The 23,925-nt window shown below is 35.1% G+C and overlaps 1 protein-coding gene across 2 annotated transcripts in view; it reads right to left on the bottom strand.

Annotated features, from left to right (window-relative positions):
• Pkhd1l1 (PKHD1 like 1) overlaps positions 1 to 23,925 on the bottom strand; it is a 132,078-nt gene that overhangs the window by 107,657 nt on the left and 496 nt on the right. For both annotated transcript variants that reach the window (XM_048359272.1, XM_048359271.1), the window contains exons 2-11: positions 21,804 to 21,893; positions 17,375 to 17,519; positions 16,094 to 16,202; positions 10,836 to 10,893; positions 9,585 to 9,678; positions 7,370 to 7,423; positions 6,805 to 6,878; positions 5,589 to 5,631; positions 2,077 to 2,147; positions 925 to 1,035 (exon numbers count right to left, since the gene is read on the bottom strand). In XM_048359272.1, coding sequence (XP_048215229.1) covers positions 925 to 1,035; positions 2,077 to 2,147; positions 5,589 to 5,631; positions 6,805 to 6,878; positions 7,370 to 7,423; positions 9,585 to 9,678; positions 10,836 to 10,893; positions 16,094 to 16,202; positions 17,375 to 17,519; positions 21,804 to 21,893 — 849 coding nt within the window. The remainder of the gene's footprint in view (positions 1 to 924; positions 1,036 to 2,076; positions 2,148 to 5,588; positions 5,632 to 6,804; positions 6,879 to 7,369; positions 7,424 to 9,584; positions 9,679 to 10,835; positions 10,894 to 16,093; positions 16,203 to 17,374; positions 17,520 to 21,803; positions 21,894 to 23,925) is intronic.

Here is a 23,925-nt window from a genome sequence, read left to right on the forward strand (position 1 = left end):
ACAAATCTATTGTACATGTTAAAAGCACTTTGTGTCCCTTTTCTGATACTTAAAACATAAAATCTGATCATCATAATACTATTATGTGTTTAAAATATTATGAGCCAGGTGTTAATATTTATGCAAGTAATCAGAACAAATTAGTAGAAACTGATACATTACTATGTCTATGTTAGATAAGGTTGCTTTATGTCCATTTCTGTTCTTCTTTGGAATAATATTCAGGAGGCTCATGGGCATGGTCTTTGGAAGGTAGAAAGTATCTGATCAAGAGGATTGCAGCTGAAAGCATATGTGCCCAATAGCATAGGCAGACATTCTATCCTCTCTCTACCAAAGGGAGTCATTATGGCTCGGTGGGATATCTTACTACTATATGTATCACAATCTACCTTATGAGCTGTATAGTTCTGTGCATAGATTGAGACCAGACACATAAAAGTGCTGAGTAACTCAAGGATTAATCCCTGTGTGCATTTATAAACAAATAACATATTAGTTAAGGCCAATACCATCAGTAATTCTTAATGTATAGCTGCCACAGTATATAGAGGGGGAATATCTGAAAATGCTTCTCTAAATGTCCTCATTTCCTCAAGAAGGGCAGTAAGAGCTCATTATATAGGCATGTCCTTCACTTTGGTGGAGAACCCACGGAAGGCAGCCACAGTGCCACTTCACAGTTCCTTTTGGTGTCACTCTCAGAGCTTAGTTCCCTGTCACCTAAGGCTTCAGGGAGTCACCTTCTCTAGAAAATTGCAATGGGAAGTGCATGGAGTCCCAGAACCTAATTACTATGTGCAAATATCTAGCTTTCAAATGAAGAAAATTTCAATAGTGAACACTATTATTCTTCTTACAACTTATTAAGGACAGGAAAGATTCATTTTTACAAAGGATGACTTTAGAAATCATAAAAGGTACCTCCAACTAGAACCTTCACTGGCAGATCCGTCTGATCAAAGAACTGCCCACTGACAGTCAGCACTGTGCCACCTCGAAGGCTTCCTTTGGAGGGTGAAATTGAAGTGATTTCTAGGGGTGGGGAGAGCACATTAAATACAGTGTTATAGACACCACATATAAATCATAATGATCTTGAGAAATTTATCCATTCTTTTATTTATGGACTGGCATCTTATGTTTGTATTTCTTTAGATAGCAAAGATCTTTACCTATAGTGAGCTTTGTGTGACTTTAAACATAAAAGTTCTAAGTGTAATGGTAAATTCGTCCTGTCCATGGCAGATCCTTACATTTTTTTCTAATTCTATGGAAGTTATATACTACAGATGCATTTGCATGAAATAAATTGCCAGGAAAAGTCAAATGTGATTGCTTCTGAGATTGTTTTTTTGGGGGGGTGGGGGAAGGGATGGGGTTTTTTTGTTTGTTTGTTTTGCCAGTCCTGGGCTTGAACTCAGGGACTGGGTGCTGTCCCTGAGCTTCTTTTGTTCAAAGCTAACACTCTAGCACTTGAGCCACAGCACCACTTCTGGCATTTTCTGTGGCACTGAGAAATTGAACCCAGGGCTTCGTGCATGCTAAGCAAGCAGTAGAGCTAAGCCACATTCCCAGCCCAACAGGTTTTTTTTCCCCACACTTTGTCATCCTTGAAATCTGTATGTCTATATCATTCCAGTACTCTTTTTCCAGTACAGTTTTTCCAGAAAGGTGTGTGTTTGCTTCTGACACTCTCCTAGGTGTGTTTCAACCTAAGACTTCCTTAAAATAATTAAATTGGATTAAATTAACAACTATTCAAATATTCCTCTGGACCACACTGAATTAAATTGACAGAAAAAATGTATTTCTTTCCCCACCAACAATTAAAATTGAGAAATGCAAGTCTCCTGACTATCACTCTTTGGGTGATGAGTTGGTTTTTTAATAAATTTTACAGTAGTAATGCAAGGATGGGTATCTTAGCTCATTTCAAACATTCAATTATATTCTTCCTGTAGGGATTTGTCCTTTCTAGCAGTATATAAAACAATATAGCATACTTAACTATCACTATTCTTTAATTTGATGACATATATGTGAATACAATGATGTGAGAGAAATGTCACATACCTGCATATGTTTGAAACATGAAAATTTTATTGAGGGACGAAACAAAATATGTCATTTTCTGTGGAAAACTCCTGTTTTAAAAAGAAGGTAAAATTTCCTGCTTTAAAATATGATCTTTTCAGCATGAAGTCCTCAGTTCAAGCCCCAATTGCAGTTCCAAATAAAAAGAGCCTTTTAAAAGACCTTTATTTTAATCATTTTTGTATGGTAGAAATCATATCATGACTTACAAAGTAGTAAGATGGGCCTTTTAGGAAAAGATACAATATCCTGTATTTTTATTTTGTTGTCATTTTTACATTTGTCAGATCTTATATACACTTTAAATATGTGCATGTGTATTTTATTTATGCAAATTTCCCCTGAATCAAGTTGATTTTAGGAAATTATGCTCACCTGCCCCCCCACCAAAAAAAGCCTAGAAAACAAAATAAACCTGGACAGGAGCTGGGCACTGATGGCTCACGCCTCTCCTAGCTACTCAGGAGGCTAAGATCTGAGAATTGAAGTTCAATTCTGCTCCAGGAAGAAAAGTCTATAAGACTCTTATGTCCAATAAATTTAGGAGAAGCCAAAAGTGGGGCTGTGGCTCAAGTGCTAAAGTGCTAACCTTGAGCAAAAGAAGCTCAGGGACAGGCCCACACCCTGATTTCAAGCCCCAGGACTGGCAAAAAAAAAAAAAAAAAAAAATTAGGCAGATAAAAATCAAAGAATGTCCATAATTTACTCAAGATTACAAAACCAGTAAGTGGCAGAAACAAAACAAATATCCAGAGTCCTAATATGTGCAGTAACCACTCATTTCTGTGACAGTACAGATGAGTGAAAGAAAACAATATCCAGTCCACCAGGTTTAAATAGCAGTTAATACACACTTATTATTTGTGCATGTTTTGATATTTATACTTCCATAATCTAGGGAGCTAGATAGGGGAAAAATCCTCAAAATTAAATAATATTTCTCTAACTGCCTCAATGAAACTCATAATTAGAAAAAATTAAGGAATTCAAATACAGATTTTAAGACACAAAAGTAGACTCAAAATGGATATGTAAGCCTAGGGTTGGGGACTAACAATGAACTCCCCTGTGAAGCTAACTCATGCATTAAAATACACATTTGCAAGACTAAGGAGTCTTGGGAAATACTTTATGCTAAATTAGTTATTTAAGAAATTCCTATTAGATAGTCTGTTTTTGTGTTATAAATGTTTTTGTTGATCCTCAAAAAATCTGAAACCATGCCAGTGCCAACAATATTGTGTCTCAACAGATCCTCTGCTTCTTCAGTTAGTGAGAAAATTGCTTTCTGAAATAAAATTTGAATGTAATTTATTTGGGATGACACTGGGGTGATTTTCACTAATTTATTGATAATGACAAGGCATTTCTCAATTAAGACAGCCTCATCTGAACCTTATCAGTTTGGAACAGCTGTCATTTGAACTTGGGGAAATAGTGGAGAGAAGGTTGACTATTAAAAAAGATACAGATTCTGTGCCACAGTGGTCTTTAATTACTTCATTTAATATTCAGGAATGCACCTAAATTGTAAAATATGAATTTTGTAATTTTTTAAAAAGATTTAATATTTTAAAATGACATGGAATCTTAAACCTAGGCTTTTAAGTAGTAAATGTCATTGTTTTAATAGTTATCTTAAATTCCTAAGTATTTTATATAGAAACATAATTTCCTCAATTAGTGGATTTAGTACCAAAGGTTAGCCATGCATTTCTTTAAAAAAGAAAATAAATACACTATAAATCTAGATCACTGCATGAACAACTTAATGTAGTATTCCTGGTTATACAATATGTGAATTTGCTGATAGTTACGAATAGAAATTTCCCGAGGCTTTAATGCAGCAGACTGATTTATGCACTCTTAGCAAGCATATTCAGTCTTGATCACTCAAACCATCTATTTGGGGATAATTATTTCTCTGGGAGACATATAATGGATTTGGCAATTAACAATTTTCATAGATTTGGAACTTAAGAATTCTTTTTCACCTTACGAAGAATGAGATTGAGAACATAAAACAATCACATATAGTTATAGAAATCATTTAAAACTCAAAAACGTTTGCTTCTCACAAAAGGTTAAGACTTTTATTAAAATTCTATTCAACAAATTTGACAAGCTATATATAAGAAGTTCTGTTCTTGAAAAGAATAGCTGTTACATCATGGGGCTCTAATTCATTTGCTATGTATCAGTCACAAAGTTGTATCATAGCCTTTTACATATCTATCACTCTGATTTGCTCATAAATTATACTATTATTCAAGAACTTGAAAGCCGGAACTGTTGCTGTGGCTCAAGTGTTAGAGTGCTAGCCTTGAGCAAAAAGAAGCCAGGAACAGTGCTTAGGCCCTGAGTTCAAGCCTCAGGACTGGCAAAGAAACAAAACAATAACAACAAAAATAATTTGGTCTAGCCTATAGTAAAGTATCCATCTCAGATATAGCTTTGTTATAAAATTCTTGCTAAGATGAAGTACATTTTAATCCATCTGGAATTACAGTTTCATACAAATAGGGCCCAAATCTGACCTGCTCTCACACTTTGTGAATACCTGTTACTTTGTGGTATGGGCATTCTTTTCAAACTTGTAACCATTGGGTCTTTACTGAGAGACAAAAAATAAATCAACAGACCTAACTAACAATTGACATACAACAATTATATTAAAACTGGCTGCTAAATAAAATCCAATTTATTTATTTATGTACCAGGATCCAATAGTGATTTATTTGGTTGCCTGTCAATTGGCTCATTTTCTCAATAAAAGACCCTATCAGATTTGGGGCAGAACAGTTCATTTAGGTTTGTCACATCTAGGTCCTGTCCACTAAAACCATTAACTTACCCAGTTTGTAGGGTAGTCAGAAAATGCTCACATACATTGTGAATGTTTTCATTGGAAATACTACTGCACCAAAATGTGAAGGTAGAGATGCTATGTAGTACCGGTGGCAAAAGCCATGACACAGGAGTGAATGAATGAAATGTTAGACTATATGGATTCATTTACTGATGTAATCTGCTTCTATTGGCTGATTTGGTTGGGCAAATTATCTCCCTTTCCTCTCATTTTGCCAGTAGGTAAAATGGGGTGGATTATATGTCACTTAATAGGATATCTTAAAAGAAAACCTTTACCTAATAATCACGAGGTGTTTTTGGTCTTACATTAATTCAAATAAAATATATTTAGTTATAAAAATTATAATTCAATCAGAACCATAAAATATAAATAATAGTTTTCATCACAGTTAAATATTGTATCTGCTTTTTTAGTTACTGTTAGATTTACAAGTAAAAATCATATGGAAGGTACAAATTAAAAATCAAGGGGAGTTATGGATTCTTTAAATGTTAATGTGTAGAAAGAAAGTGATTGATTCCTTAATTTCTGCATTTAGAGTGCAAAGTAAATATTGAGACTTAATTTTATTTGCCCAGTTGAATCAATTATGATAATCATTATTTACAAAATGACCTACCTTCCATAATCACTATCTAAGATGAAGCTGACATTGTGATGACCTGGAATTAATTAAAATACATAATTAAATTTCCAATCACAGGAGAACAATAACTCTGTTATAAAGTTGATTTAAAAGTGGAATATATATACATATGTATATATATATAAACTGCACTTACACAATCATTTATAAATCATCAAAGAAATGAAAACTGGAAGGGTTTTTAAAGGTGAAGCTATAACCAGGAAATATTTTAAAATATAATTATGAATGTAGAAAAATAAAAGAAATAGATTGGCATCACTACTGTCCTGAAATTTCCTTCTTTCCTTCAATGTCTATTGAATTGTTCAGAGCTTCTGCTGGGGTTGAGAGACATGGTGCGGCAGGAAGACACTGCTGGCCCTTCTCCTACCAGAATGTATTATCAAGAGCAGACTCCAACAAAGAACTTAAACTTGTTATGGAAAATAAAGGAATAAAAATTTTTGAAAGTGTGCAATATGGGATCACAGACATTTTCCTGAGGATACACATTTCCATCTGAAAATTTCAGGATGTAATGCTTATACAGGGCCTGAGATAGAAGAGAGAGAAACAGATTTGAGAATTGAAAGAGCCCGGTGCCAGTGGCTCACAATTAGGATCCTAGCTACTCAGAAGGCTGAAATCTAAGGAAAGCAGTTCAGATAAAGCCTAGAGAGGAAAATTTGTGATCCTTTTATCTCCAATTAACCACTGAAAATGCCAAAAGTGGAGCCTTGGCCTTTGGCTTAAGTGGTAGGACACTAAAGCTGAGCAAAAAGAGGTTAGGGACAGTAGCTAGGTCATGAGTTCAGTCCCAGGAGAAAAACAAATGAACACACACACACACACACACACACACACACACACACGAAGGAGAAGGAAAAGGAGGAGGAGGAAGGGAAAATTATGAAATAAAGACAGTAAGTAAGAGGTAAGTCAGCTAAACTAAATAAATCATAGATTCGTTGGGAAAGGTAAAAAAAAAAGTAACCTGAATTTTACTTTCTGTAGAAGTCTTAAAAAAATAAATAAATAAATAAAATCATACATACTGGCTTAAAAGTGGAAAGAAGCCAATAGGAAAAAAACAAAACAAAACAAAAAAGACCACCATGACAAGAAAAGCAGGGCGATCTACAAGAACGTAAAACAAGGCTGCACTGGGCTTCTATGACAATTCTGAAGAAGGACGATCGACACTTACCAATGTAAGTTCCTGTCATCTTACAAATCATAGAACCCATATCTCCACTTGGATGGTCTAGTTTTAATCCATACCTATCAAAGATTATGTTCTTATCAAACTTCATATCGACAATATATTTCAAAGTGCTATTTTAATTGTACATCTTATTACTTTCAGAATATGTAACAGGATAAAAACAGATGCTCTAACTAAAATCTCTGCAAAATGAAAGTATTTCTCAGGTATTAGTGATGAGTTATAAAATTTTATTCTATGCAGAAATGTTTTGTAATTAAATTTGTTATACCTATTAGTATTTCTCTAAAAACATTGAAAATACAATCAAGTAAAGAAATTATTTCCAAACAACTTAAGTAGTAATTTATAGCATACTACACTGAAGACAAAGAAGAAAGTAAGTTAGCAGCTAATTATATAAATGAATATTAGTTTATCAAATAAAGTATTATAACTCATATTGTATTATGAAGGCATTTAGCTATGTGATATTTCTTACCACTACTATTAAGTATGCTTGTATTTACTATTTATTTTTTCAACAAGAATTATTTTAATTACTTACAAATCATCAGATTGTGTTATGAGAAGTTCACAGGGCATTCCTCCAATATAAACTCTGCATAAATATTTGTATTAGAAAGAAGTCAAGTTAGATTAATAAATGGTTTCCAAATGCACTTCCCACAAACAATAGCCATCTTATTTTTTTCTTAATCACTTATTACTAATTACTATCCATCATTACTTCCTTAAACAAACATCTATTAACATTTCCTTCTGAACAGTGTCACCCCTCCCTCATTCTTTCCCTATACTGAACTTTTTAAAGATACTTTTGCACAGAAGTCCTTCTATTTGATTATTACCTTAGCATCATAAAGGAAGTAAACTGAGTTATTATACCCATTATAAAGATACTTTGATTCAAATTCTCTTTCTAACCTCCTGCCTTATTCCAACTAATTCCAACTAAAAAATTAACAGCCAAAACTAAGAGGGGCTCTCTATAACTACATTTAATGTATATCACTATATTATAATTCAGTAATTATCATCCTTCAATTTCACAGATGGATAAACAGACACAGAGTGGTTAAGTTGCTTGGGCAAGCCTATAGCAAGTGGGGCATAGTGCAGGAATTCAAACCTGTTTTGTACCCATGCTTGCAAATTCCCACAGCATCATAGGCTTGCCTATCTGTGAGAACACTACCATGTATGGCCTTAAACACATCTTTTAGAATTTTTCTCTCCTACTCTTTTAGATCAAAAGCTCTTTTGCAAAAAGTAGGTCCTCTACCCATTTTCATGTCCTGGCATAATGTGTACCTAGTCTGGGTTTAGAAATTTAATTGAACAAGAACTGGGAAGTTTCCCTAGCTACCCGCCCTATGACCCATCCTTTGTTCTACACTCCTTGATGATAAAACTCAGGCACAAAGAAATTCATTGGGGGAAGTCATAATTAACATTCTGCAAATTAGATAAGTAACTTTGTTAAGAACTTCTCACACTCCCATTAATGATTGTGTGAAATTATATATTTGTGGAAATTTTCATCTATCAGTATTCCCTAGGGATTGGGATTTCCAGAGTGCATGGGTTCTGTAGACTGACCCACTGAGGGTCTTTATGAGTGATTTTGTAACTTCATAAAAAATCACTGGATCCTTAGTATAAAACAGAAATAAATTCCAACTGCAGAAGGAAGAAAAAGAATCTCTCCAAGTTAAACTTTGTATTTCCTGGTATCATTATGGGCAAGGATAAATGAGAAAATTCCATGTAAGATAAGAATATGAATCATTTATAACAACCAATTATACTGAGGCAGAAAAAAAATCTTGACTTACATCAAATTTTCTAGTAGTTCTTTCAACCCATAAAAGGAACAAATATGGATATTTCCAGAACATTAAAGCTGCATGCAAATGTGATTTAACTGAAAATTCTACCTCAAATTATGCCAGATAAGTTACTTTTGTTTCATTTACTGAAACTTCAAAATTGCTCCTTTTACCAAATTATATATGCAATTGCACATAGACTATAACTTTTGTAGGATTTAATAAATCCTCCAATTGCTGCCTGAATTGTTTATTTAACATATCCACTCACTAGTTTTGTATAATTATTCAGTAAGCATGAAACACCCTGAAAGCTGTGATACAATAGAAAATGAACAGGGCTTTTAGTCTGCTAAGACAGGCTGAAATACCCTTATCTCCACCACAGGAAAATGTTGTATTGTTTCTAGTTCAAATGTAGACAATTATTTTCTGTTCTATTAGTTAACTAAACAATGTTATGATCTGCTCCACAGCTAGTAAATAGAGCACTCAGGATTTAAACCCTGGCCCACTAAATGAGTGATTGACTCTGTTTCAGCACACTATCATTTAACACAGTATAGTAGAAAAAGTAGCAAGTTGTGTATTAGAAGGCTTAAGTGTTCCTCCTAACATTACTATATAGATCTTGAGTGTTACATAAAATGAGATGGAATATGTAAAATAGTCTTCCATGAATGAAGTTCTTTGACTATAACCCAATTAATATTGAACTTGCCTCTGTGTGGCTTCAATTAAGGAAATTCATCACAGAAAAAGAAGGAATGTTGTCATCCCAGAAAAGAAATGAATAGTCACCATTGCTTCTTGACCATGAGTCAATCAATAGTCTATTTTTCTTCAATAATATGACTGAAAAACCCTAGCTACCACTGTAGAGGGTTTTAACATTGTTTGACCCATTATTATATTTCCACAAAAAATTACCTCAAAATCCTAACATTTTTCCCATTTGAGCTTACAGCAATATTACTGCCATAGACATCAGTAAAGATTCTCCCTTGGATTGTTATTAATGCACCTGAAAACAAAGCAAAACATTCAAGTAGGCTCTGCATATTAATACCTATCCCAAAACACTAAAAAGTTTTCCAATTAAAAACAGATTATTTTTGTCCATCTAGGGGCTTGAACTCAGGGGCTGGGCACTCCCTGAGTTCTTTTGCTAGCGATAGTACTAGCAAGGCCAGCGCTCTCCCACTTGAAGCCATAGCTCCACTTCCGTTTTTTTAAGAGGTTATTTGGAGATAGTCTCATGGGAACTTTTCTGCCTGGGCTGGCTTCAAACCACTATCCTCAGATCTTAGCTTCCTGAGTAGCTAGAATTACAGGCATGAGCCACCAGTGTTCTGCAGAAGCAGAATTCTTTTCTTAATTTAATTTTATGTATTGTAAGGGTGATGTAAGGGGGGTTACAGTTATATAAGTAAGATAATGAGTACATTTCTTGACGAACATTGTTATCAGTTGAGTGACCATGAGTCCCTGAGTTTAAGCTCTGGTATTGTTCTCCCCCCCCCCCCCCAAAATATTTTTTTCAAAGCAAGTGGTAAACTCAAATTTTCACACATATATATGACATATAAACATTTAATATCCTCCAAAGAATTCTTACAATTTCATATGGAAAAAGGAGAACTGGCTTATCAAATGAAATGCATATATTTAACAAACCTAAAATAAATTTAATAGCAAATCAAAGAACTGAAAACATTTAAAGCCTATTATATTTTCTTTTTTATAAATTTCTTTTTATTTTAAAGCAGGATCTCACTGAGCAGTCCAGTTTCTATTTCCCAAATGCTTAGATTGTCATTTACAGTAATCATTACCAATTCTGTTACCATGTACTATTACTCTCTGTGAAGAATATTTGAAAACAGCTCATACTTACAATTGACTAGGCTGAAGAAAAGGGTATTCTCATGTATTCTGTAGGGATTATAAACTGGCCAAATGGTATTATCATAATAAACACTAGAAGATAACTAAACATCTACTATGATGAAAATTAAGTGTTAATGATTCATATTTTGAAAGTATTTAAATTGGTAACCAGTTTCATAAGCAAAAAATGAAATGTATAAAATTTTAGGTATTATGAGGATGTATATACAATCCAAGTAAATGGAATTAACTGCCACCAACCAACATATTTCAGCTATTACAAGAACTGACCTGGAGTTCCAGATAAAGGTGTGATATTCCTTATTGTTGGCGTTCTGAAACTTTTCGTCTGTAAAATAATAATATGGATAAGCAGTGTTTTCTCTATGTTGATTCTAACTTCATGGAATAGATCTATTTATACTCCTATTTCAATAATATCCATATTAGGACTATCAAAATATTCCTTCTTATGTGAAAGAAATAAAAGTTTTGATTATGTTCTGGTCATGCAGGATTGTTTCCTTATTCCCTAAAAATGCTTCCATCTCACAATATTATCAGCCAGTAACTTTTGTTTGGTTGTTTTTGTTAAACTACTTTATTCTTTGTTAAGCTGGGAGGTTGAGGGGCAGTGGGCCAGGAGAGCCAAGGGTTGAGGGAGAGGGTGTTTCAGGGAGTTTCTACCCATAATCACCTCTGCTTTGCTTTCCTGGAAGCAACTGGGAAATTTGGGGGAGACAGGCTTCTGAGATTCCACATGGCTGAGTACTTGCACCCACACCTCCCATGTACCAGATTGGATTCCCAAGATTCAGACTCATCAACCTGGAATTTGAAAACTCAATCATCCTTTAGTAAACACTATAAGCCAGATCACAGTTATTAAGAATACTCTCAGGAATTTGATAGAATAAAATTATAGACATTATGTTTGCTTAACTCCTTGAAGGGAAAGAAAAAAATATGCTTCAAAATCAGAAGCAAAATAAGAAAAAAAAAATCAGTAAAAGAAGTTTTATCTGGCACAGTAATGATAAATTCCTAGAGCAGTGCAATCATTTTTCTTAAGAAATGTGACAGCAAATGAGAATTAAAAAAGAGGCAAATTCCAGCAAGGCCACCAGTGCAACTGAGATTTCAATTCCTGTCATAAACAAAATAATGGTTTTCTAAGGTGTCCACACCCCAATCTCTATGGAAAGATTAGGCTATGGTAGATGGTTGTAGGTGGAATTAAAGTTACTAAATAGCTGACTTTAAAATAAGGAGATAATTCTGTATTGCCCCATGGGCCCAAAGTATTTCCAAAGATTCTTTTTTTTTTTTTTTTTTTTTTTTGGCCAGTCCTGGGCCTGGGACTCAGGGCCTGAGCACTGTCCCTGGCTTCTTCCCGCTCAAGGCTAGCACTCTGCCACCTGAGCCACAGCGCCACCTCTGGCTGTTTTCCATATATGTGGTGCTGGGGAATGGAACTGAGAGCTTCATGAGTTGGAGGCAAGCACTCTTGCCACTAGGCCATATTCCCAGCCCCCAAAGATTCTTGAAGTAGAACTGGGAAATGGGGGACAGTCAGAATAAAAGAAGATAAGATATTTACTGGAATCAGAGTGAGAGTGATAGAATACAATAAAGATTTAGCTGCCATTGGTGGTTTTGGAGATAAAGGAAGGGGAACAGGAGCCAAAAGCATGTGGCCAGTCATGAGCTGCTAGAAAAGGCAAGAATACAGAATCTCCCATAGCATCTCCATAAGTAAGGTAGCTATCCACACACCTGATTATAGCCTAGACTTACCTACAGAACTATAAGATAGTAGATTTGCATTGTAGTAAGCCACTACATTTATGATAATTTACTACTGCAGTAATTAAGGAAAGATTTTCTACCTTTTAGAGATATTCAAGTACACAGAAAAAAAAAGAAGGGTATCACAGTTAAGAGCCCAGGTTTGCAGCTATACTTTTCAGTTTGATATTTGAGCTTAATCACTTCCTAGCTATGTGACTTTGGGTAAGCAACATCATTTCTCTGTGCAACATTTTCATCATTTATAAAACAGAGGTAAAAAATACTTGTATTCAGTTACAAGATTACTATGAGTTAATAACTCTAAAATATTAAGAACATCACATGGTATATAATAGATACCTCAATAAATACTACATTAGCTATTACACAAATAAACATACGCTGATTGTTCTAAAAGAGTGGGCTCACACATGCAGTTCTTGCTACTTACACAGCTGAGGTCTGAGGATCAAGGTTCAATCCTCAAGATTCATATCACAATTAACCAGAGTAAAAAGCTAGAAGAGAGAAGTGGTGGTGTTCCGGTGAAGGGCCAGTGTGGAAGGGTATAGGGTAGTGACAAGCAAAAGAAGGAGGTGCTGAGTTTAAGCCCCAGACACCAACACACTCACACTCACACACACCCACATGCACACCCACTTCCTCTCCACATACACACACACACACACACGATGAAAAATAATTACTGTGAAAGGTGAAGAAAATTAATGATTTACATAGGTAAAGAGCAGACTTTAGGAAAACAGAGAATCTTCAGTAATCAAGAAGAATTAATTATCTACATTTTGAAAAAGTGCTGAGAAAATTAATCATCTAGAAACAGATCAAGAAGTATTTACATTTTGGAAACAACGGTGCTGCAGAAAACAGACAGATCAGAGACATGGGAAGGATTTTTAAGAATTAATTAAATAATCAATTAATGAGAGAAATGGACACTCCATTACTAAAAAAAATAATTTAGAACAAAGTAGATTCTCAATAAGGTGAATTGGCCCTCTATTCTTACTAAGATGACCAGATTTCTTTTTAAATGTAAAAGAACATTGTTTTTCAAGTGTCAAAGAAAAGAGATAATTTTGAAATATGAGGATAAGAAGTCTTCAGATATAATCTTTCACAACTTAGAACAATCATTTTATCAATTTCATCTCATATCATGTTTCATCACAGCATCCTGATATTATGATATAATGTCCACTTGACAGAAGTAGTTTCATTCTGCCCAAATTACAACTAATAAATGGTGATGATATTTTTGAACCCTGAAGCACAGTATAAACCCACTTCCCAACTAAGGAACTTAGTAAAAGAAGGCTCTTCTGAAATTTTAAGAACCCCAAATAATTCACTAAAGAGAATTAAGTAAACTGAGTCCTTAGGGAAAATGTTTGAAGTCATTTTTGGAAACTGACTTGGTTCCTGACTGATGAAAGAAAGGAAACCTGCAGACAGTGGAGAAAAGAGGAGTGAATATGGGGTAGGGAAAGAGAACAGTACTGTAATTTGGAATATAGAGACCTTCTGGGATGCTATTGTAAGGGATAAATACAAGAGCAATATCAAAATTAAGGCCATATAGAGGGGGCTGGGGATACGGCCTAGTGGCAAGAGAGCTTGTCTCATATACATGAGGCCCTGGGTTCGATTCCCCAGCACCACATATACAGAAAACGGCCAGAAGTGGCGCTGTGGCTCAAGTGGCAGAGTGCTAGCCTTGAGCAAAAAGAAGCCAGGGACAGTGCTCAGGCCCTGAGTCCAAGGCCCAGGACTGGCCAAAAAAAAAAAAAAAAAATTAAGGCCATATAGAAAAAGAAACACGAAGCTGAACTTGAGAGCCAACTCAGAAGGTAAAGCCAGTTTGGCCTCTGAATAACTATGGGAAAGGTGGTTACTGCTTTCTAGCTGGAGACGGAGAGGACAGTCCAGATAGAATAAGCTAGAATAAAAGAAGTCCAGTCCAGTTGTGCTGAGCTTAGATTGTGTGTTAGCTCCTAATCTAGGAAGGAAATACAACTATGGGTATGTGGGAAGTTGAATCTTCTTGAGGGTCTCACTTTCTGCTCCTCAGCATTTACTTTTGCGGGAACCTTGTGGTAAGTTGGTAACTCACAACTTAACATTTAAGGGCAATGTTAAAGAATATATGGGGTGGCAATTAGGGGAAACATATATAGTTAAAACTAACGACTTCAAAATTAAATTTCGAGTGTATCCTACGCAACATGCAAGTTCATTACATTCGAAATTACATAGAAAGAAAAGCTGTTCACATGATATGTTGTGTTTGTTTCAGCACATAAGTGAGTCTCATAAGGCTAGGCAGTTGCCCCTCTGTAACGGTAACCAATCATAAATCAAATTAACATGAGCAATATTGTTTATGAATTGAATATAAGCTGTACAAATAATATTTTAAGCTATAGAAATTTTTTTCTTATGGGTATTTCCCTAAAATTCAGGGCAACAACTATCTACAGAGGATTTACATTGCATTATTATGTATAATAAGCAATCTAAAACTGGTTTCTTTTCTATAGAAGCATGGTCACAGGATAATGCAAACACTACACCATCTCATATACAGAATTTGAGCACCTACAGATTTTGCTATCCAAGCATGTGGACCCTTGACTTTCTTAGTATAATTTAATCTTTTTGTGAAGCTAAGAAATAAAGATAAATACATTCTCTAAAAAAAGGAAAAGCTGTAACATTTCTGTCTATAATGAAGTAGTGAATATTATGAAATAGGAAAAGGAAGAATCAAACTATGAACAGAGATGGGAAAATGTTTAAACAAGAAAACAAAAGTGCAAGTATGTAGTGATATTTATTAACCATAAATTCCCACTAAAAGTGGGTGAAATGAACCAGAAATAAGAGATTCAATTGCCATAAAAATTATCAAAACTAAGAAAATGATCTTATGCTAATATATATATATACATATGTGTTAATATAGTCATTTCTGTATATGTGTGTACATATGTATGTACTATACATATATTATACATTATATATCATATTATGTAATGTAACATACAATTTGCATTATGTATTATACGTTATAATATATAATATATAATACAATGCATAAAATATGTATGTATACACAAATATGTTACTATATGTAATATATTAGAGAAATATATTAGCATATATAATATGCATATATTAGCATAAGAAAATGTATATGTGTACATATCAACTTTGGAACTAGGTAGCACATATTTTAGAGAAATGTACATTTATATGTATGTATATGCACACATACACCTAGACATTCTCCTGTGTACTGGGGATTGAACTCAGGGTCTCCTAGGAAAGCACTATATTACTTGAGCCATGTCTTCAACCCTTTACCTAGGTTATTCTTAAGACACGATCTCACTTTATACTCAGGAAGCTGAGTTATAATCCTATTTGTGCTTCCTCTTCTCACTGGGAATGACAGGAAGAGTCGCTGTGCTCTGCCATTGTGATCCACCCATAGCTGGTTGTGATGGAGTCTCTCAAACTTTTTATTATGCCCAGGCTGAACTTGAACTGTTACCTCTCAATCTCTATCTCTCAAGTAGCTAGGATTACAGAATGGCTTGAGCCATTCTGCCTGGCTAATATGGATTTTTTTTATTCTGAAAAAAACAATTTGCAAAATTAAACAATAAAAACCCAGTTCTATCAAAAAGAAGGCTAAGACCAATTCGGTGTGAGTCCAAAGGAGAGACACATACATGGAAGCTGCACGCCCAGCTGCCACTGCGACCATGGCAGGTGTGATTCTCAGCAATGGGAACTCCATCCACACTGACTCTCACAGTGTAGGAATCTTCTGGCATTGCTCTGAAAGGTCAATGAGGGACACATGAAGGTAGAATCATTTTTATCTTAGTGGCCAGTCATAATTAAAAATACTGTCTTACTGAGTACCTGGACCAAAATAAAAATATTTCTTCATGATAAAAAAAATACTATCCTAGATAGAATACATGTTATCTGTGAAAATAAACTTATCTAAATTTCTATTTGAATCATAGTTAAATTCAATTTATTTATTTACTATTAGGGTGATAATATTGGAGTTTGAACTTGAGGTCTTACTAGACAGTCACTCTTACTATTTGAGCCATATATACCTATCCTTTTATTGTTTTGTTTTGGTTGTTGTTGTTGTCTTAATACGATCTCCTGTCTCCTATTTTTTGCCAGGGGTCTCCGCAGACCAAGTCCCTCTTATTTAAGCCTCTCACGTACCTGGGTGGTATGCATCACCATGCCCTGTTTATTTATTGAAATGGCATAAAGGACAACATATACAGTAAAAACCAGTAGCGATAAGCATACAAAATACTAGCATCAACCTGACAGATTCCATTATCTCATGATATTCTTTTTCAAAGGTATTCATCAAGTTTCCTCTTAAGTACAGGTTTGCAGTTGAAAAACAGCCAGAAAAAACAATATAAATATAAATATAAATCCTCTGAAATATGTGATACCTATCTCTAAAGTTAGTATTAAAAGCTGCAATTTCAGATGATTTAAAATGTTTCCTTAATTGTTAATAATACACATCAATTTGAGCTGGTAGTAAAAAACTTAAAATGTCACTGTACAAAATGGTCATTTTAATCTTAATAACTATGTGAATATTTTAAACAAAATTAGCCACACTGAATGGGAAAGCATAATTTTGGCATTTTGAGGAACATCATTACATTTTAATAGTAGCCATTTATCTACTAAAAGAGTATGATAATGATAAGATAATGGCTGTAATAATAGGAGAGTAGATATGAGGTATGCTCTTATCATGCCAATATGTGAAAAGAACATTATGGTTCCACAAAATAAAGGTATAAAATAGGCTAGATATCATAAAATCAAAAATAATAACTAGAAACCAGAAAAATATTGCTTGTGGTAGGTAGACTGACAAAACTATTCAAAACCAATGAACATAACTGATTCTTACATGATGAAAATGATGTTATTAAAGACACTTTGAAACAGACCTAGTATAGCATGTAATTTGAGTTGAATGACTTGAATCTTTTTCTACATCACAAGTAATTGACTGGAAAGATGAAACTAATTGCACACTGTTTCCCAACTCAGCATTATCAACTCCATAGTTAAACTGGTTTGCTTGAGAAAAACCTGAAAAAGTAAAAAGATTCAATTACTGCTAATGGAATTCAATATTCAGAGAGCTAACAACTGTCATCCAGTACTTGATCATGCAATAAACAATACCGAACAGCATGAAGCAAGCAGTCCATTTATTTCAGCTTTAACCCTATAGTTATAATCTCTGGAAACACAAAAATTGGCCTTGAATTGATTTATTCATGGAAGTTTTGTGAAATTTATATGTATATGTATGCATCTGTCTACTAACACAGAGAGAGAGACAAACAGACAGAGACAGAGAGAGAGAGAGAGCGCGCCAAATACTAAGTATGGTGGAAAAAAGCTACTTAAAAAATAAGTCAAAGGGACTAGAGAGAGAAGAGAAGGATACTATTTTATAAGTGATGAAATCTTCACCTGGAGCAGGAATTTCAAGCTCATACTTTAGTTAGGCTCTAACTCTTAGAGACACGTAGGATAAAACTTGAGGAAAATACCAGGGATCTCTGAGGACAACTGAGGCTCAATTTTGAGGAGAATTTTTTAGTTGTATTGGTATCGGGGTTTAAACTCAAAATTCACACTTGTTAGGCAAGAACTATATACTTAAGTCATGCCACTAGCCTTTTAAAATTGTGGTTATGTTTTTGAGATAGGTTCTTGCTTTTACCCAGATTGGTCTCAATATCAGTCCTATAATTTATATATCCTCTGGTAGCGGGAATGACAAGTGCATTATGCCTGGCTTCTTTTTTTTTTTTTTTTTTCATTTTTTAACCTAGGCTAAGCTGGAACTGAAATTCTCCAGCTCTTAAGCCTCTCACTCTGAGATTATGGATGTGTACCCCTATTTCCAGCCTTTGGTCAGGACGGGGAATTTGGTGAACCTTTTACCATTAGCATTCTTTAAAAAAATATACAAAACCCAGCAAGACAGTCATCAGGTGCCACAGGTTCATGCCTATGGTCCTAGCTACTCAGGAGCCTGAGATCTGAAGATCCTGGTTTGAAGCAAGCCTGAGCATGTCTGGCAGAAAGTCCAGAAGGCTCTTTTCTCCAAAAGCCAGAAGTGGAAGTGAGCACAAAAGCTTGGGGACAGCACCCAAACCCCAAATTCAAGCCCCAGGACCAGCATAGTAGATAGATAGATGATAGCTAGCTAGCTAGATAGATAGACAGATACATAGACAGACAAATAACAGTATCACTAAGTGGAAAGCCGGGATCTGAGCTCAGATTGTAGACAAGTGCTGTGACCCACGAATGAAAGTACCAGTTCCTTCTTATTTCGAGCCTATCCTTAACATTATAAGTAGGAAAAGTAAGCAAAAAATAAACAAAGGGGTGGGGCTTTCAACAAACAACACTGTACTCCTCACAGATTAAGCCTTTATTAAAGAATTCATTTGACATTGATCCATATAAAGACAAATATACATATACATTTCACGTATGACAGATATTTGAATTTAGTTGGCAGTTTAGAAACTAGAAAGACAGCTGTTACTCATATGGAATTAGGAGAAAGCACATGAACACAGGAAAGCAAGCTACTTGTAAATCCACTCTTTTTCTTCTGCCAATGTCTGCTTATCTTTGGTGTTCACATTGAGCGTGGAACCAAGAAGGGCCACTGCCAACTAACCAAAGGATGGAAAGTCTTACTTGTGCTGCAGTTCAGGAAGCGATATAGGAATTTGTTTTTCTGCTAGGAACATGCTACCTTGGTGACAGGGTGACAGAAGTCTCTTCTTTGGCATTCCCAAATCAACTACAATTCTGAAAAATAATACTAACAAGATATGGTATTTTTTTTTAAAGTTTTGAAGTGACTATAATGTCACCTGTGTGTGAGAGAGAGAGAAAGAGAGAGAGACACAGGGAGAGGGAGAGAGAATGTCTATGAGTAAAGCTTATGGGAAAATGTGAACCAAATGAACAAGATTTGTAAACACTTTAGTTATACATTTTGCTAAAGGCACAGAAATATAAAAATATTTATGATTTTTAAGTTAATTGCAATACAGCAAAAAGAATAACAAATGAGCTAATCTTTTAAAAGAAGTTTTTATTTAAAAATAACATTTGAAACAAAGAAGAAACTCTGGACATGCTCCAAAGCACATAGATAACAGGAAGGGATGGGTGTAACCTGGAAGCAGAAACAACTGAGCCTTCACATGGAAATTCCTGACATGTTGATGTGTTTCTCTCTGTAGAAGAAAAACTGGAGACAAAAATTGCCAGGCACACAAACCTGGGTCTCCCGATAGCACTCAGCCAATAAAGTAATGCCCAAGCTGCTATCATGGAAAATGCTAGTGTTCTTTCAGCCAGCAATTGTCACATAAGACTCAAATTGGTTTGTTTCTCTTTTGTTTGAGGGTTTTGTTGTTGTTGTTCTTAAAGCAGGTCTTGGAAATGTACTTAAAAGTTATAATATTCAAAACATAAAGACATAAAGTGAGGTAAGGGAACAAAATCTTGATGGAAGATAGCTTCTAAAGAAGGAAACCGAGGCTTTAACAATAGTACTGGAAAACATTAGTACTAAAGCATAAAGTAGCAAACACTCGTAGGGGGTACTTTAGCTACATTATTCTTTCCAATATTTATGAGTCCACGATGTAGAAATTAATAGCTCATGTTACTACTGAGGAAGCCAGGGCTCAGAGAAGTAACTTGCTCCAGGCATGTAAATTTTATTGCCAGAGATGGCATTGAATAGACTGCATCAAAGCCCATATCACTCCCACAAATGTCATGCTATCATAGTATTTTTTTAATAAAGAGATATATGATAGACATTACAAACCAGAATGGAGAAATATGAGCCACAGGTATAAAGCAACAAAAGTAATATAGTTTAGTGACATTCCAGAACTTATCAAAATGATAATGAACTTCATCAATACAGTCATCTTAGAAGGAAATACAATTGTTTCTATGATCATGCTGTTGCTCAAAACACTTCTGTTTTGCTCTCATAAAATCATAACTTTGCCTCCTTTTTTGCTTTGTTTTCTTCAACACTGGGTTTTAAAACCCAGGGCCTCCCACCTGTTAGCCAAGTGCTCTACCACTGTGCTACATTCTGAGGCCTTAAACACAGCCTTTTGAGCAGGGTAATCCAGTAGCAAGTTTTGCCTTTATAAGTGGACATCAAATTTAGAAATAGACATAAATCATTTGGATATACAAAAAAAATGTTAGCACTTGATTTTCTAGCAGCTGAAATTTCTCCTAAACAATACTTTCTGTAATATTTTATAAAGACTTTTTATAAAAGTAACACATTTTAAATAGATATAGAGGGTCAACATTTAGGTATTCATTTATAATTTACAGATGTGAAGTGTTTTAAACAGATAAATCAGTCTTGTGCAATTGTAAAAAATGAAAGTACCTATTGATCAGAGGTAGCATGGATGAGTTTTGTGAATGTTGTTCTTCAAATAAACTTTTTTCACATTCATTCACATAGTGATAAGAACTCTTAGGTGTTTTGTAAATTTATCATTGTATTAAACATATTCCATATATACATATTATATACAGAGATATATCTTATTGGCAACAAAAACATACATTAAAACTTTATTAAGTATATTATTGACATATAGAAAACTACACAGTTTACAACTTTGCTATAATTGTAAAGAATTAATAAAAGCAAATCCACAAGTGTATCTATCATCTTCAAACATTTATCTTTATCTTTTCTTCATTTATAGCAAAAAGAAACACATTGAACACTGGGTGCCAGTGGCTCACACCTGTAGTCCTAGCTACTCAGGAATCTGATGAGATCTGAAAATCATGGTTCAAAGCCAGCACAAGCAGAAAAGTCTGTGCATTTCTTATCTCCAATAAAATACCAAAAAACAAACAAACAAACAAACAAACAAGAAGAAGCCAAAAGTAGAGCTCAAGTGGTAGACTGCTAGTTTTAAGCAAAAGAAACTCAGGGACAGCACTCAGGCCCTGAGTTTAAGCCCTAGGACCACACACACACACACACACACACACACACACTACACCACAACACATACAAATCTTGCAATAAGAACATTTAATCTATAATCTCAGCAACATGTTAAGTATATAATACCATACCTCTAACTCTAGGTACTATGGTGTACAGAAATCAATACAACTTACTCGTTTTACATACTGCTCTTATAAAACAGCAAAAGTAGTATTAGACTTACCTCTGAGAAACCAATGTGAAATAACCCATAAAAATACATCAGCCTTAGTGCTGACATAGAGAAGGGAGATGAGGAAAGAGAGGTAGAGAAGTGATTATACCTTCTCCTTTAATAGTCAGCCTTGTCGCTCCATTTATACTTCCATATTTAGGTATTACTTCTGTAACTCTGGGGATTGTTTTAGAACCATCTGAAAGACACAAAAGAATAGAGGTAAGATGGACAGGTTCTTCATTCCAAACACCACAGTCTGTGCTATTACAAACTTGTAAAAACAAAAGTTGCAAAAATGATAGGATTTGAAGTAAAATATGTCTAGGTTCTATTTTGGATACAACTAAACAATTTGACAGGAATTGAAGTTCATATTAATTTACTTCAGTCTCTTAGTTAATACTTAGTAATAGGAATCCCTTAGCTACTACTTAGTTAAAGCTTAGTTAATACTCACTGGCTTTGTGAAGAGCAGTCTTGGGTGTTACAGAGAAGGTAACCATTTTCACATCAGTATGAGCTATCATATTCAAAGAAGCTTGCTGAATTCTGACTGTCATGCTGTGCTCTGCTAACTTCAGATCTTTAGCCACCCTCAGCAGACCCCCTCCCCAGCATCAGAGAGTAACAAAATGCAGAAATAAATCATTATAAAAACGCATTCAAGGGACAACAGTAGATGGATTTAAAGAACTGTTCAAGTACAGAAAAGCAACATTAGTGCCTTGAGAACAGCTGTGACAGAATGAGATTTCTAATTTTTGAGATCCTTCGAATGTGCTAATGATGCTAAGTTCTTAATGTGAAAGTGAGCCAGTTTGTTGATTGAATTAATGCAAGTTAGTAACAAACTGGGTTAGTTTCCAGGGGATATAGAAATGCTGACCAGTCTTAAGTTTCTGACAACTAACTTAGTACAGAGAGGGTCACAGTGACTTAATATTTTTCTCTTCTGCTGCTGAGGCCACATCAGTTATCCACTGCTGCTAATTAAGGGCAAATATGAACTAGCTAGCTTGAACGCATTCATCGGGAAATAGAGAGCTCTCTGGAGAAACACAGAGCAAGTAATCTTCCTTCCTTCCTTCCTTCCTTCCTTTCCTTTCTTCCTTCCTTCCTTCCTTCCTTCCTTTTCTTCTTCTCCTTCTCCTTCTCCTTCTCCTTCTCCTTCTCCTTCTCCTTCTCCTTCTCCTTCTTCTTCTTCTTCTTCTTCTTCTTCTTCTTCTTCTTCTTCTTCTTCTTCTTCTTCTTCTTCTGCTTCTTCTTCTTCTGCTTCTTCTTCTTCTGCTTCTTCTTTTCTTTCTTTCTTTCTTTCTTTCTTTCTTTCTTTCTTTCTTTCTTTCTTTCTTTCTTTCTTTCTTTCTTTCTTTCTTTCTTTCTTTCTTTCTTTCTCTCTCTCTCTCTCCTCCTCCTCCTTCTCCTCATCTTCTTTCTCTTCTTCCTCTTCTTCCTCCTCCTCCTCTCCCTTCTTCCCCCCTCCCCCCCTCCTTATCCCCTTCCTCCTCCCCCCTCCTCCTTCTTCAAAAAACGCAACTCATTATTATTTCAAAACTGAGACTGAGTCTCACCATGCCAAGTAGCCTAGCCTCAAATTCGTGATCCTCCCTTCTCATCCTCCCAAGAGCTGGGAGTTATATGTGTGCAGTATCACATCCAGCTGGTAGTTCTTTAAGAAAACACAAAGATTCACAGAGACTAGACATTTATTTTTCTGCTTAAACAGAATAGATCGGTAATTTAGAGGCTAAACCAATTCTCAAAGTAGAACAACTTAACTGAAGATAGAATGGCCACAAAAATTATTGTTGGAAGTGGATGTCTGAGAAAAGGTTTAGAAAATTATAATTAGTTTATTCCATTCTGAAAACAGTGTCTTGGGGTCTTGACCCACAATGGAAAAGCTCCGTGTATCTATACTTTAAGCCTGCCTTTTCCAAGAATTCCAAGTGTTCCTACCGGTGGTAACTACTAACTCCTGGCAGCGGACAGCCAAGAGCTGGGCACAGCAGGGAGGGAGCTGGATCCTATTTTCAGCTGGTGTTGCCTGGTCTATCTCACGTTCATCCTCCTCTTATCTCGGCAGACAACTCCAATTTCTTATCTTATCACATTCCTCCCAGGCCTCTCCAGGGTATTACTTTGAAGACACAGGGCAATTTTCCCTGGAAGTGACTGACACCCATCCTAAAGCCCCATCCAGTCCCGTCTTCCAGGGGCATGGCGGTATT

The sequence above is a fragment of the Perognathus longimembris genome, chromosome 12 (assembly GCF_023159225.1).
Source record: "Perognathus longimembris pacificus isolate PPM17 chromosome 12, ASM2315922v1, whole genome shotgun sequence".
Taxonomy (NCBI): Eukaryota; Metazoa; Chordata; class Mammalia; order Rodentia; family Heteromyidae; genus Perognathus; species Perognathus longimembris.